General features: G+C 36.2%; 2 protein-coding genes across 2 annotated transcripts; one reads left to right on the top strand and one right to left on the bottom strand.

Moving 5' to 3' along the window:
• Positions 1-2,522: 2,522 nt before the first annotated feature.
• LOC132253914 (uncharacterized) lies at positions 2,523-13,090 on the bottom strand. Its single transcript, XM_059737282.1, has 5 exons — positions 13,020-13,090; positions 7,612-7,689; positions 4,431-4,486; positions 3,399-3,480; positions 2,523-3,000 (listed from the first exon to the last, which is right to left on the bottom strand). The coding sequence occupies exons 1-5, from the start codon at positions 13,088-13,090 to the stop codon at positions 2,523-2,525; spliced, it is 765 nt and encodes a 254-aa protein (XP_059593265.1).
• LOC100260459 (pentatricopeptide repeat-containing protein At1g07590, mitochondrial) lies at positions 10,722-15,973 on the top strand. The gene is made up of 3 exons (XM_002281022.4): positions 10,722-10,863; positions 13,210-13,604; positions 14,255-15,973. Exons 2-3 carry the CDS (start codon positions 13,275-13,277, stop codon positions 15,503-15,505), a joined length of 1,581 nt encoding a protein of 526 aa, XP_002281058.2. The 5' UTR covers positions 10,722-10,863; positions 13,210-13,274; the 3' UTR covers positions 15,506-15,973.
• Positions 15,974-16,762: the final 789 nt, after the last annotated feature.

A 16,762-nucleotide genomic window follows, 5' to 3' on the forward strand; every position in this document is an offset into this window, starting at 1 on the left:
TCCCCATTCCTAGACTTAACATAAAGTAGACTCCACGTGTCCCTTTTAGTTTAAAATAAAATAATTTAAATAAATGATTTTAATATACGTTTTTATCAATATAGTTCAAAATTATTTAATATTTTAATTAACCCTGAGTAAATATAAATGTTTTTTTTGCCTATAGATATTGTTATGTGGACCCCGCATTTTCGATTGCTCGAATGCGTTTCCCACTCGATGACGAGCTCGATTTTTATTTGAAAAATTGATTTTTATTGATTATTTGAAAATGACTTGGAGTCGCCATTTTGTGGACCCCGCATTTTCGATTGCTCGAATGCGTTTCCCACTCGATGGCGAGCTCGATTTTTATTTGAAAAATTGATTTTTATTGATTATTTGAAAATGACTTGGAGTCGCCACTTATTTTTGTTTTATTTTTAAAGGGTAAACAAAATAAGAAAGAAAAACCCTGAGTGCGACTCCTTATTTTTGGAAAAGGTGATCTACGAAAACCGGATCGGGTTCGGGGGTCAGGTTACTTATCGGGAAGGTACGGTAAAGACCGTAGCACCCCTCTAAGTCCCTAAAGTCAGGTCTCTACTAATAGAATAAAGCTGACGTGATAATCAATAAGAAAATCAATGAACACTCAAATCGATCATGCACAATATGAGGATCAGAATATGCATATAAAATGATCAAAATGAGAATGAGTGCGTACCTGGACCTTTAGTCATAAATGCGCTATCATAGAACAGGGTTAGCGAATTAACACAAAATGATTACATGCATATCACAGGACAGAGTGAAATCAATCACGCATGGCAAACAAGTCAACCAATCAGTCAATCAATCAATCATGAAAACTCATATGTGGGGCCCCCACCAAAGCCCAATTTATTTTAGCATGAATTTATTCCATAAATTCCATCACTTGGAATTACGGAATTTAAATTCATGTTTATTTTAAACACATTTTAAAAGACCGAGATAGGTTTGAAAATTGCTTGTCGAATGGAAAAATGGCATCAACCTTTATTATTAAAAAAAACGAGGTTTTTAAGACCTTAAAAAAAACTAAAGATGAAAAGTTAAATAAAAAAAAATTTGAAAAATTATTTGTAAACTAGGGTTTAGGAAACTATTTTAAAACCAAAAGATGAAGGAATAAACAAAGGAATAAATAAAAAAGGACCCTCGGCTCAAAGATAGGTGATGACAACTTGAAGAGCATGCTGTGGACCTCCTGAATACCTGACCCACGAAAACTCAGCCAATCAGTGTTTGCACTTTCAAGATAGGCTTATTCTGAATGAGATTGCTCTAAGCCTCTAAGGCACCCTCTCTCATAATTTTATTTCGGTTTTGGGCCTTCAAAATACCTGTGCTGCCCTTTTGGGCCTGACCGAGTCCTTTAGCCATGTTCAGAATTTCTCTTACCTCTGCTTGGTCCCACATACCCTTTTTGGGCCCACTAGAATTGGAAAGAGATAGTATGTGGGGCAGGTGTCTTCAATTAGAGCCTCTCTCATTACTTCAACAAGGTGGGCAAGAGCTTGATACTGAGCCTCCAAGGACCCAAACGAGCTCCCAGTTTTCATCAAGAGCCCATAGTCCCACAGATTCAAATCCAATTTTGCATCCGAGGCTTTCCTTCATATTCTTCCTTGGGGGTCAAACTATACACGAGAATGAAGATAGGATAATACCGAAGCTGTGAAGACAAATCTCATCTTCAACGGCATCATTCCCAATGGTCAAGGAAACGTATGGTTCCCATCGAAGCCCAAAACATCCTCGGTATATACACACTCAATGCACCCGGATTGAATACGCAGTGTGTAAGCTCGTCGTACCCATCAGACGCCAACTTGGCAGTGCTACGGCATCGTTCTGAGTCAATGGCGAGGATGAATATGGTGAGGTGCAGAGAGAGGGTGACGGCCATGATAGAGACCAAGACTGCTATTACCGTTCCCCCCTTGCTTTTTCTTGCGCGAAGTGAGATAATGGATTGGATGCATGGGGCTTCGGAAATGGCACACGGTTTGAAGGTGGTTTTGGATGGTTGAGTGAGTGGGTGATATGGGCATCGGACGGGATGAGTGGATGGCTGTAGGTTCGGGGAGTGTGTAGGGTGATGATGCCATGCGTGCAAAGGTTGAGGTGACAGATTGGGTGACGAAGGGTAGTGAGAAGGGTGCACTTAATGGCAGAATGGATGAGTGAGAGAAGGTAATGAGGGGAGTATCGGCCATGAGCAGTGGGTTTGTGGGTATTAAAAGAGTAGTGGCATGCATGGGAAGGTTTAGAGAGGAGTGGGTATGAGGATGCAGAGAGAATGAAGGCTATGACGGGAATGGCTTTGCTTGAGTCGTGATTGATAATGGGATGGTGTTGCCTTCATAAGATGGCGAGATGATGAAATGGGTATGGTAATTGAGGATGCGAGTGGTAGACGGAGTCGCAAGATTGAACGCGTCCTCCACGTCATCCCATGTCCATTTGACCGGTAGTGCTCACCATCTGAAGGAGTGTCATCCACCCTCAACACTCATGTGGACTGTGGACCCATGCAGAAATGATGAAGCTGTAGGGATTTTAACAAGGCGGCATTTCATCCACCTAAAAATCAAGTGATTTTCCATAGCCTTGAGAGTGACATTAAACCCATCAAAAGGAATCGCTGCATAAGACACGTCAAAGCAGCCGACCCATACTGTGCCCACCTTCAATGCGCGCATCAGGATATTGGCTGTATCTAAGCTCTGGGCAAAGACTCCAACTATTAACTCATAGTGAGCAGCGTTTGTCTTTCCGATCACCTCACCCAGGTCCTTGAATTTCAAAATGAACTGCACTGGTATAAGAATCTTTTCTGTTGCTATCAACATATTACCACGGACATTTGAGAAGTCGGTGGATGGGATATAATAGCCTTTAGAACCGAATTTTCCACCTCTGACACCAAAAGTTGCACCAGCTTCAATACCAGATTTTGTGTAACCAAGGATCCTATGAAATTGCTGATGATTAACACGAGGTCCTTATTCCACTCTTTTCTTAAAAGGATCATTGACTATGCGTTTTAAAGCATAAAATCATCATTTTGGATGCGAATATAGGTGATCCGTTACAACAACAATGTCTCAGCACCAATTGACCCTATGAAAGCAAGCCTTTTCACATCCATATGACCAGAAAGAGTGCCCTAGCTATATGACCAAAACCAGAAACCACCTTTAAAGCACCATGAGGGAATTTCGCTTTATGAAAGCCCGTTTTATAGTTTCTGATCACCTCGCATGGCTCTGTTTTAAATCATTATTTCGTCTCCTTCTAAGAATGGCTGTATAACATCATACCCTTATGTCTGAGTAGAACATCTATTAGCTGACTTTTCTGGTAGAGACCTTCGTATTTCCATATTAGAAAATAGGCAAAGACAATGGACATCAAGATCCCTATGCTGTAAAGCAGGACTCTCCATTTTTCCTGAGCAAACCCCAAATACATCAAACTCGGTGAACAGAAAACAGTCGACATCGGGATGACTAATAATGAGACTCAGATCGAAATAACATGGCGTGGAACTTCAGCCTGGAAACACTCTTCACAAAACCATCTTCTGGTCCCAAACTTTAGAAACTGTGCCCATATAAAAACCAAAAGCTCATGCTGGCCCAAAACCCTTCTTCTTGAGGGTATGAATGGCCATTGAGAACAGAGTGTAAACAAATAGGAGAGCAAGCATAAAAAGAACAGATCATCCAGTGAACAGGTGGGAAGAATCAGATGGATATAAGATCCAAGAATATTCCTCAGACACACACAGAAAAGCTAAGAAAAGCTAGATCACTCTTAATCCAGTTTCATATGCAGAGTAAGGTGTGGATTATTCATGGCACAGTCACAATAATACAAGGAAAACCAACCATAATGAACAGATGGTCTAGTACACGCACCTGAAAAAAAGCTTCCGACGAGACTAGCTATGTGTCCAGATATTCTACTTCATTCCCTGTCTCTGTAGCCTCCTTCTTTCAGAAAACTCTCACTCTCTGGTTCTCTCTCTCTCCCTTTTTCTCTGGCTTCCCTCTCGAGCAAACTTTTTCTAACCCTCTCCCCCCTAAAGCTCTCGGATCTTCTGGAAAAACTCTCACGGCCTGCTCCGAGAGCTCCTCTCAGTCCAGCCTCAAAGTCACCAAACAAAAACCCCTTCTCCTCTAAAGATCTCTGCCCACTTTCCTCTTTTGCCCCCCTCTAAAAATATCTCCAACGGCTCTCCTGCAGACCACCCTCCTGCAGCCTCCTAAAAGCAACCTCCTCTCCCCACTCACTCCAGCTGCCAGACGACACCCTGCCATACAGCTTAACGGTTTTCAGCTTTTCTGCTGAATATATCTCCACGTGTCAAGCTTCCATTGGCCATCAAAACCACTAACTTGATTCTTTACTAGCCAATCTGGAAGAGACACGTGGCTCCTTGAGGGCCTTCCACCTGCAAAGAAAAACTTACAACAAAATGTGATAAACATGAGCCCCTAAATGGGGGTCTACATGTTAATAAGTTAATTATTTTAAAAAATTTTATAAGATGTAAAACATTTTATATACAAAAGGTAAAGTCTTATTAGCTATTAGAATGATGCATTATGCAGTAAGGTCTCCGTTGCATAAAAAATAATAATAAATAAATAAACTATATTATTTCCTTATTTCATAAGAAACTCACATTCCTTACAAAATATTATCCAATAGAAAAAATTCATACATAGGCCTAAAAAAAATTTGAAACACCTTTCAAGAAACTTCACTTTTGATTCCTAAATATATAAACATCTTATATACACCTTTGTACTAAATTGAAAGAATAATGTTTTATTTGTTAATTGTTTTTTAGAACAGTCTTTTATTATCCATAACAAAAAATAGGAAAACACATTTGTTAATAAAAAAATATTTTATATTTTTTGTTGTTTTTAATTGTTTTTTTAAAATTGTTTTAAAAAATAATTATATAAACATATAAAATAATTTAAAATAAAATATTAGACATAAAAATTATTTTTAAAATACATTTAAAAATATTAAAAATAGATTAAAAACATTTAAGACTTCAAACAAACTTTTATTTTACAAAATATTAGAGAACACTTTTAGGAAATATTTTTAATTTTAAAAAAAATATTTTTTTTAAAAATATTATATATTTAATAAATTTATGAAACACATTTAAAATTTTTAAAAATCATTTATAATATTAAAAAAAATCACTTATAATATTTTCTAAAAAAAAATACTTGATATGGAATTCTCCTAAAAGCACTTTCTAAAAAAATACTTCAAATAGAGACCCTCCCAAACAAACTTATATATAGAGAGATAAAAAGCGATTATAATATTTTAATTTTCATAAGGAAATATTAAATATGAGTATAACGACTGAGAATACATTATTATTTCATTTAAAAAAGAGAAAAGAAAAGGTAAGTATTAAAAATGAATACGTATGAGAAACAATTTTTTTAAAAAAAATATTTATTATCATATAATTATTTTTTATTAAGATGATAAGAATAATAAATGGTAAATTAGGTTTTTTGGAATATTAAAAATGTATTTTACACAGAATATAAAAAGTTCATCTAATATATACTTAATTAATTTAAATCCAATTAAATTGATTGTGCATTGAAAACGGTTGTGTTAAGATCGAGTTGCCCGTCATCTAGAATAAACTGTCCAAGATATTTATTAAATGTATTAGCAATCAGCCCACCTACAGCCCAATAGTTCAAAAATTGGGCCGGTCGGCCCAGACTCAGCCCATTATAATCTTTAGGGCTTCTTCACAAGAAGCCCCAGTTCTGTTTACCTCCATCATTTCTCCCATGTCTATGTATATAATTATTTTAATATGATTTTTATAAAAGATGATTCAAACGATTATTTTCTTCAAAATTAATATATTTGGTCTGTTGGTATCATATAATATTTGAGTTTCTAAGTACAAATCTTTAATTTCCTACTATGCCAATGTATTTTTATACATTTCTATGAGGTAGAAAAACAATTTTAAAAATAAAATGATATAAATTTGACAAATTAATGACCAGTGTGACCAGTGACGGTGAGGGATAGAGAAGAGATTGGTCAGGTGTTACGTGGGGAAGCACTATGCAGTATGCAGTATGCACTTTAATTGTATGGCAATCTCCACGCAACTACCATTATATGCATCCACGTGTACGGTTCATATCCTCTTCTCCTCTCCTCACCTTCACCATAAATAGCTTTGGTTTCTGTGAATTCCATTTCCCGGGAAAATCCTTTCCCATCGCATCATTTTCCTCTGAAAACATGTCTGGCTGCGGTGGAAACTGTGATTGTGGCTCGGGCTGCACATGCGGCAGCGGCTGCTCGTAAACAAACTTGCTCTATGTCAATTTCTTTTGCCAACTTTGTCAATTTATTACATACAATGAAGTGATCTTAGGACAGCGTTTTGAATACGGTTGTGTTTGGTAAAAAAGAGTTGTAATATTTTTTATATTTGAATGATGAAAAATTTTAAATGTTAAAAATATTAGAAATATTTTTAAAAATTATTATTAAATGGACTTTCAAAGTATTTTTATCATTTTTAATACTTAGAATTTTTTATCTTTTAAATATTATAAATATTATAAATATTTTTTAAAATTATTGTTAAATACATTTGTAGAAATTGAGTGATTTTAGAATATATTTTTATTATTTTTAATGCTTAAAAAATAAATATTTTAAGTGTTAAAAAAAATTAAGGAAGTGTCATCATTCGTGATTTCTTCTCTTTCTTGAATTCACATCCTTTTTGCGTTTGGTCATTGGGAAAGTGTATTATACATGCAGTGTAAAATATTTACATAATCACATAAATTAATCATACACGATTAAAAGATACTATCAATAGAAAATCATTATAAAGAACATTTCTGTTTGAGCCATCACAAAAAATAAAAAACAAGTGATTGATTGTTGCAATCAAGTCTTCCTTTCTATGATCTTGATAACAATTATGGTGGTTTTATGGGAAAACAGAAAAACCCTTTATCTAGATTAGAGAGGGGACTTAGCATAACTCAATATTGGGTTCTCATTGGGCACTCCCATAATGGGCTTCAATGAGACCCATAATTTACACTTGCCACTCAACTGAGCTTCTACTCAAAATATGCAAAACTCAATCTAAATATAATCACTAGTTAATTGGGTTCATTATATAATAGACTATCCATTAACCCATTTTTTGAAAATACAAATTATCCGATTAATGTTAGCCCATATAAAAAATTTTCAATATCCAGCACTTGTAAGTGGTTTTCTCGTTAAAAACTAAACGGGGCCCTATAAATGGGTTTTCTTGTTAATTTTCTGGCCCCACTATTCTCAGCAACTAGGCGAGGCCTTAACACAAACTGTGGTATGAGGTTTTTAAAACATCATTTTTCATCACTCAATCATTTTCTTCAGCGATTTGAATCTATTGTTTTGTCTAGAACATTGATCTGAGTGCTTATCACTTTGAATCATTTGCTTATTTCTTTCTCATTTTCCTTGTATATTTGCAAATGCGGCATGTACCCTGACTTGGGGTCCTCAAAGAAAGCCATCATAGCTGCAACCATCATCATCACTGGGGTTGCACCAGCGAAGATGTACCTACAAATACAAAAATTAAACATTCTTCTGTTTTTGCATATTTTCTTGGAAATGAACGAATTAATGGTTCTTTTACTACAATTTTTTAGCAGGTACTCTGAGGAATCGGAGATGAGCCTAGAAGGAGGAAAAGACTGCAAGTTTGGAAATGATTGCAAGTGCGGAAATAGCTACAACTGCGATCCATGCAACTGCTAAGGCTAATAAGTAAGAAGATGGGATGGTGCCTCAAGTATCTATGGTCTACATAAATAAGAGAAAGAAGAAAAAAAATGGAAGTGGATTTCTGGTTGAGTCAATGTGATTAGTTGTTGTGGATGTAAGAATTAGAGAATTCATTATAATAGATTTTCTTTCTATTTTCAAATTCTTGTAATTAGTTGTAACTTCCTATTTTTGTTGTAATTCCCTAATTCTAGGATTGTTTCCTATTTTTGTTGTAATCTCCTAATTTTATGATTGTTTCCTATTTTTGTGTATATATATTCATTCTTAATCAATGGAAAAGTTAAGTCATTGTTTCTCAATAATCCTCTCTCTACTTCAACATGGTATCAAGAGCCTAATCTTTTTAGGCGTATTTTTTTTTTCCTTCTCCTCAATGGCTTCTGGTGCATCCTTCTCTTCCACCAACGATCCTATCACCATCCAAAATTCCCAAGATCCTCAACATCCCCTCCTTATAATCAATCTCTCCAATATCACCAAATTGTCATCCACCAATTATCTCACATGGAGCCTTCAAATTCAATCTCTTATTGAAGGTTATGATTTTCATCACTTCATTGATGGCATCCACCACCACCCATCATCATCTCACTGGTGTTGCATCCCCAAATCTTGCATACACAACCTGGAAGCGTCAGGATAGTCTCATCTTTAATGCTCTGCTTGGTGCTATCTCCATTTCACTACGACCGCTTATTGCCCGCATCACCACTTCCCTTGATGCATGGCAAACCTTAGCCAATACCTATGCCAAACCATCTCGTGGTCATATTAAACAATTGAATAAACAATTAAAGCGGTATACCAAGGGCTCAAAATTAATTAGTGAATATATGTAGGCAATAAAAATTCATGCCGATGAACTTGCCCTTTTGGGGAAGCCAATTGATGATGAGGATCTTATTGATTAGGTTCTTGAAGGACTAAGTGATGAGTACAAATCCGTCATTGATGCAATTAATGCCCGTGACACGTTAATTTCTTTTGCTAAGCTCCATGAGAAACTTCTCAACAAAGAAGCATCTCTTGAGACCGCTCAACCATCTCCTCTATCACTACTAGCAACGACAAATCCTACAGCTTTCCGGAATCGTCCAAATTGGCGTCCACCAGCCACCACTCCACAACAACTAGGCCTTACCACTGCGTTTTCTCCTCATAATCAACGTCAACCCAAACCTTATTTGGGTCGTTATCTAGTATGTGGTATTCAAGGACACACTGCCAATCTATTTTTGTTGTTATTTCCTAATTCCAGGATTGTTTTCTATTTTTGTGTTTTGGGTTAATTGTAGGATTGTTTCCTATTTTTGTTGTAATCTCCTAATTGTAGGATTGTTTCCTATTTTTGTTGTAATCTCCTAATTGTAGGATTATTTCCTATTTTTGTATTTTGGATAGATTGTTTCCTATTTTTATGTTTTAGGTTTTGTGTATATATATTCATTCTTAATCAATGGGAAAGCTAAGCCATTGTTTCTCAATAATCCTCTCTCTACTTCAACAGTAAGGTCCTTAAAAAATAAGGCAGCCATGGGGGTTTGCAAAGCTTTCATGGCTAGCTTCTAGGTGACTCTGTAATATTATAATGTGCTTGTGAGTCTGGTGCATGTATGATGTATGGAAGGGGGGTTTGAATTATATTTTATATGAATAGCTCATTTCAGTCACGCTCTCATCTTATCTGCGCTACCTCTGAGAGGTTTCAATATTTGACTTTGTGGGTGCTTCTGAACCCTTGCTTTTCTTAGCATTTCAAGGTGGGGCGCCATGCATTATAGAGCAGAGAGAACATGGGGTCTGTTTGGATCTTTTCTTTTCTGGATAAGACTTTATAAAAATTTTCACAGGAGGCTCCCATCTCCTCTGCAAACAAAGCATACTGATTGAAGAGTTTGGGTCCCAAATGTCCTTGTGAGTTGAGACCATTATCGTAACAAAGGACCTTGACCTATGAAACAAATGTTTAAGATGTTCTTTTGTTTTTTTCCCCTAAAAGTTTATGCAAATCAGGGTGTAAATATAAATTTAGGAATTGTATCTTAAGAAATTGCATTTTAAGATATGGTTTTGAAGTCTTATAGAAGTCATATTTTTGAACGATGATTTTAAATTAATTTTTAAAAAAATGAAAAAGGGTTACATTTCACAACATTATGCTTAATTATAATCTATATTTTAATTGAGCAAAGTTAATTTAAAAAAAAAAAAAACTCAAAATTCTTGATTAAGTAGAATCTTACGAAGTTTGAAACTATGATTTCACTGAAATGTAATAATAAAAATACTTGTCTTTTTTATTATTAACTTTTTTAATATTAATAGTCCAAAAACATTGATGTGATTTGTTGGAAATTAATAGTTGAAAATTGGAGTTTAAATTAGGGTAATTTAACATAATATAATCCATTTAATGTCACAATCACTGGTAAGTAGATGATCATATAAAAATCTAATTTAGAGAACTTTGTATCTAATGACTAATTTGAACTTAAATCCTATATAAATTCAATTTTAGTCATATTCACGGTCATATAATAACTTACTAGTCGTATTTTTTAAAAACATAAAAGAATATAATTTTAATAATAAATTTTTTAAAATTAAGTATATTGTGATATCTAATGATTAAGATAAATATAAAAACCTAATTATTTATGTAATTTTACAAATTTTCATTAAAAAAAAAAGAGAAGAAATTGGATGGACATGCGAGCAAGGGGAGTAAGTGGTCAAAAAAAAAACAAAAAAAAAAAACAAAGATGTAAAAAGTAAAAAACCAGACAACATTGCCCAAGAAAAAAACAAAAGATAAGAAAAAAAGAGAAAGTAGAAAGGAGTATGGGAGGAAGCGGGACGGCGAAGACACCGATTGCTGAGACGAGGTAGATGGGGTGGTCGACGGAGTGAGAGGGTGTGGTCGGAGTGAGAAGCCACGATCGTGAGGTAAGTGTTTCACAGATCTAGGGTTAGGGTTTTTCTTCATTTTCTTCTCTATTCTCAGTTCTCACTCACTTTCTATGGGATTTTAGGGTTAAAATGTTGATATCTTCTTCAATTTTTTTTTTCTAACATGGCCACCTGAGTCGCAAAGACCCACAGAGGCGTACGCCTTTCTGGAGTTTTGCTTTTTCTTCAACGCCTCAAGGCGTTTTTGCCACGCCTCGCCCTGAGGCGCGCTCCAAGGCACGCCTGAAAAACGCCATTGAAATCCTTGCAATGGCTGAAGAATTTTGTATCCACTCGATTGCATTATTCTTTCTTAGTTCTTATAATTTCCCATTTAAGTAGGAGTTTTGTGACTTTAAAAACTCTTGAAGTAGTTTTATTACATGAATATGATTATTATCTTTGAGAGGTTCAATGAAATTACTTTCATTTATTAGCTATGCAAATTCCTGAATTCATTCAAAACCAAGGGATAACGAGAACCAATTCGTATAAATACATATGACACTAATGTTGATACCTCGCGCTCCTGGTGTTCCACGTAATTGCCAAATGGATGGATGCGCGACCTCAACCAAAATAAGTTATTGATTCAGCAGTTATACCTGCAAAAAAGCATCCGGACGGGGTGTCCGGACGCACCCTCCGATGGTTTTGTTAGCCATGGTTAGAGAGGGAGATATAAATTAGTTGGCCTTTTACTAGGTATTAGGAGGTTACCTTCCTCTTCGTGTGAAGGTTTATATATAGTGCCAGGAGTACTATTCCTCTCATTAATGGTGGAGAGATATTTTATGTTGTCATGATGACATTAGATGGCAGCAGGGTCATCACCACTCTATGGGCGGCTGTCAGAAACCGTGGTAGGTGATGTGGCTATCAGAGATCGTGGGAAGTGATCATGTAGAATGATCGTGGGAAGTGACTTGTTGTCACCTCAACTCGTCCTTTCACTCTGCAGGTGATGGGACGTGGGCCATGGCAGGTTGTTGTAATATCGTGTAAGACTCGCTTTACTTTAGTCAATGATCCGGACAATCATATCCGGATAACCCATGTTGGTTATCCGGATGTATTGTGGAGCGGACGCATTTATGGAAGCCGTCCGGACGTCTATGCTTTGTAAGCGTCGTTTGCTCTTCCTTGAGGCAGTCCGGATGGAAAAAGCGCGTCATGTGTGCTTTATAGGAAGATCCGGATGAGGGTGACCCGGATGACAATGCGTGCCATGTGTCACTGTAAGATGCGTGCCACGTGTTCTCGGAGGGAGGGGTCCCTACAACTAAGTAATAGCAGGTGGTGGAAATTTTCTTTATGCTTTAAAAATGTAATTGAATATATAATTTGAACATTTCTTTACTTCTGCTGTTCATACTTTTATCCTCTCAAAGATAATGGAAGCAGTGACCCCTTGGCTGAGAAATTCAGTTCTTTCTTTCCTCCCATTTTTTTTTTTTTTTCTGTAGATAGTCCTGATATTGTAGGAATAGGAATCGCAAGAAAAGTAAAATCAATCACTCTCAACCGTTCTCAACTCTTTATGGGCTGTTTTCTGTTGTTAAATTTGCAGAATGTCTAATCTTATGATTAATTTTCTTTCTTGCTATTTTCAGCTTAGCTCCATTAACAGCCTTTGTGCTATATGTCATCTTTAATTTCTGGTCAGCTCTTGGCTTTCACTAAACAACACCAAAGGGAGTGTAGCCCAAGTATACAGGGGATATTCAAAGTTACGCACAGGACAAAGTGGAAGAGAGAAAATAATAAAAATAAAAATAGAAATAAAAAAAAACACAAAAACGAGGACCAAGACAAAGGAGTCACAGTTTAATCACCTCAATCCAAATAAACCTCAAACTATCAAGAGAGTCAGGGAGGAGCTTCTAATATTCGGTGCGGATGTAACCTAGATGTTAAATGCCTAATTTGCAAATGTTAAGGCACCCAAAAGGGGCTTGTTAACTAGCCTGCAATATATCTTTTCCAACCATTTTGAAACTTCAACAAGTTTCTTCCATCAAATCAACAACAAGAGATGCTCGTCCAACAACATGAGACCATGTAAAACATCAGTGTTCTCATCACAGCAATGTTTCAGGAATAATATTACATTCTAGGAACATATTTTTAATAGTTTTATTTTCTCAATTCACCTTGTCAGTCCATTGGAAGAAGCATTTTGGAGAAGTGCCTGGAAAACCCTTTTTCCACCTGACAAATACATTGACTACCTTCCTTACTGCTCATGCAAATGATTTTTTTGGGGGCCTGTTATGAAAATCCTGAAATTGTAACTTGTAGATTATACCAGAAATTCAATTGTATTTGGACTGTCCATGACAGGTGGGACCCATGATTTGAGTTTACAACCTACATGGAGGGCCTCTGATAGTGAAGGGAAATTAGGCATGCAAGCAGGAGTGCTGCTGTGGAGACACAGTTTCTTTCGAGCAATACGTCGAACAGTTGTGTTCTCTTCACCTGTTAATCAAATTGCTTATTCTTTCAACCCTTTTGGCACGGAAACAGCTGCTCTTTCTTTTGAAGAAAGTTCAAAGCCAAATCAAGAGGAAGAATCCAAGTCCTTATCTTGGAGGATTGAGAAGCTTCCAAGAGGAGAACCAGTTGGGCTTGCCTTCCAAAGCTGGATGGGTGAGGGTTGCCCCATTCACAGAGGCCACATCTTTCATGCCATTAATCGTCTGAGGAAGCTTAAATTCAACAAACGTGCCCTTGAGGTAACTATGTCTGTGTGTTGTTTCAGCTTTTCAACTGAGTATGGTGATTGATCTTTGGCAATTTTTCTTTGTTCTAAAGGATGGCAAATATTTATTTCAATGTGGAATGAACAATGGAAATTGCATAATTAGCTTAAACTGGATGCTACATCCCACTCAAGAGGCATGGTTAATCTTGAATTCCCTACCTTTTGATAGCTGGGAAATCTGAGGAAAAAAGAGAGCAGGTGAAATATTGAAGATTTATGATTTTTATTATTTATTGTTATTTTTTAAAGTTTCCCAAGAATGAAGAGTTTGTTCAAGTAGCCCAATGGTTGAATTAATCCTAGCTCAGTTTTTCTTAGGTTCCAAATTCAATATTTGAAATTTTCATTTTCATTTTTTCTGTTTTTCTCAGCTACCACAATGGAGCATAAATGGAATACAAATTAAAAATCAAGAATATTGCCATTAAAGAGTACTAAATAAAGAACACACATAACATCTTCTGTGTCATTTTGCACATGGCCTAAATTGTGAAGGACATAGTAGTTAGCATCATCTGCATTTTGGGTAATGTTCTAAAGTCCTGTCTTTGCTTGAATTACCTCTTTGAAGAAGCAGGAACATGCGTTAACTATGCTTGAATAATATTTTACCTATGACAGGTAATGGAATGGGTGGTCAGGGAGAGGCCCTACAGGCCAAAAGAACTAGACTATTCGTATCTATTAGAATTTACAACCAAGCTTCATGGGATTTCACAAGGTGAGAAGCTTTTCTCCCATGTACCTCTAGAATTCCAGAATGAGTTGTTGTACAACAATCTTGTAATTGCATGCTTGGATAAAGGAGTGATAAGGCTTTCACTTGCTTACATGAAGAAAATGAGGGAGTTGGGTCATCCCATTTCATACTTGGTCTTCAACCGTCTTATTATCCTCCATTCATCCCCTCATCGAAGGAAAATCATCCCAAGGATCCTCACCCAAATGAAAGCTGATAAGGTTGCCCGGCATGTCTCTACTTATAACATTCTCATGAAAATAGAAGCTAATGAACACAATATTGAAGGGCTGGTCAAGGTGTTTGGTGAAATGAAGCAGCAACAAGTTGAGCCGAATGAGGTATCTTACTGCTTATTAGCTACTGCACATGCTGTTGCAAAGTTGTACACTGTGGCTGAGGCATATGTTGAAGCAGTGGAGAAGTCCATAACTGGAAATAACTGGTCAACACTAGATGTTCTAATTATACTGTATGGGTATTTGGGGAAGCCTACTGATTTAGAGCGTACTTGGGGCATTGTGCAAGAACTTCCCCATGTTAGATCTAAGAGTTATATGCTGGCAATTGAAGCATTTGGTAGAATTGGACAACTAAATCGAGCTGAAGAGCTTTGGTTAGAAATAAAGTCAAAAAAAGAGTTGAAATCAACAGAGCAATTCAATTCAATGATATCTGTCTATTCCAAACATGGGTTTATTGATAAAGCTTCTGGGCTGTTTAGGGAAATGGAGATGAATGGATGCAAAGCAAATGCCATAACTTATCGAAATCTGGCTTTGGGTTGCTTGAAAGCAGGGTTATTGGAGGAGGCCTTGAAGACTCTAGAGTTGGGCAAGGGTTTGACAATTAGCACAAGGATCAGGAAATCAATCCCGTGGTTAGAGACTACACTTTCCATTGTTGAGATTTTTTCTGAGAATGGTGATGTTGAGAATGCTGAGAAGTTGTTTGAAGAATTGAAGACAGCAAACTATACCAGGTACACTTTTGTTTATAACACCTTGATTAAGGCTTATGTGAAGGCCAAGGTCTATGATCCTAATCTTTTGAGAAGGATGATTCTGGGAGGTGCTAGGCCAGATGCGGAGACCTATAGCCTGATGAAACTTGCTGAGCAGTTTCAGACTTGATTCAAATCAATTATACTGGATTAGTCAGCAGATATTAATTTCAAGGCAAAATGTTGGTGTAAAGATAAGAAATTGGAAGAGAGGGATAAATTTTGGAGGAGCATCCTGCAGATTTACAGATTAAGGGAAATGTGGCAACTTCAGGCACACTGAAATGGTTCTTTTCACTTGCCTCTAGAGCTCATCAGATTATTTGGAGATGCTTACAGCATGTAGCCTCACTTTTTCTTCTGTATTCTGTTCCACCACCAAGAAAAGTATTAGTTGATTACAAAGGCAGCACAGAAATTCTAACTGGTTATAGAATTTTTTTTAATAGCATTGTTTTGGCTGTTTTTGAATAACATAAAATCATTTATTCATGTACTCTAACTGGTTGCTCGAAATTGTAATTATCTGTAAAGCAGGCCCCATTATCTTTCACTACTTGTTGAATAAAAATGAAAATGAAAATTGCCTTTCGATGAATTTTCTCACTTTGTGTACATGTGCTTGCCTGGGTGGTTAGGTTATTTTTCTTTGAGGCAGGAATCTGGAGGTTCTTCATAGACAGAGATTAGTGGAGTTTTATATAGCAGTTGAATGAATGTAGTTACTCCAGTTGCTGCTGGCTTGTCAGTTTTGATTAGCTTCTGCTCCCAAAAGGTTTGTGTTCTATCATTTATATCATATATTTACAAAATAAGGGTTGGTTTCCGAGTGTTTTCATTTGAAGTGTTTTTAATTGAAGCGTGTCTTTAGAAGTATTTTTAAAATTTTTAAAAATGTTTTCTAAATGACAGTGAACACCTGATTTTTATCCAAAAGTGTTTTTTATATTAGGAGTGTTTTATAAAAGTACTGTGAAACTAACTCTGAAGATTACTGTTGGGAAATTGGTTGTGGTATTTTTCTTTGGAAACTCCAGTATTATGGGTGTTGGTATTGACCAGTTTCATTGCATGTAGTACTCTATTTTCGTCTGTTTTGTTTATGGTCTGGTTACAGGAAGGAAGAGGTGACTATCATATAGTTCAATCAACCAGGGCATTATATGAGCGTGTGAGTCTTATTGCTTTCTATCTGTTGCTTTGTGCCTTGTATTGCTATTCCATTGTTTGTACTCTCATCCAATAATCTAGATAGATTATTTTTTTATGTACTTCTAATAGAGGGCAACGCTCTAGATTTCTTGTGTGTATTTTCTATGAAGGACTGATCCATAAGTAGGAAAAAGTGTGGATCAGGGCATCAGAATGTGCTTGCTTGTCAAAATTA

Source organism: Vitis vinifera, chromosome 6 (genome assembly GCF_030704535.1).
Source record: "Vitis vinifera cultivar Pinot Noir 40024 chromosome 6, ASM3070453v1".
In the NCBI taxonomy this organism is placed as follows: Eukaryota; Viridiplantae; Streptophyta; class Magnoliopsida; order Vitales; family Vitaceae; genus Vitis; species Vitis vinifera.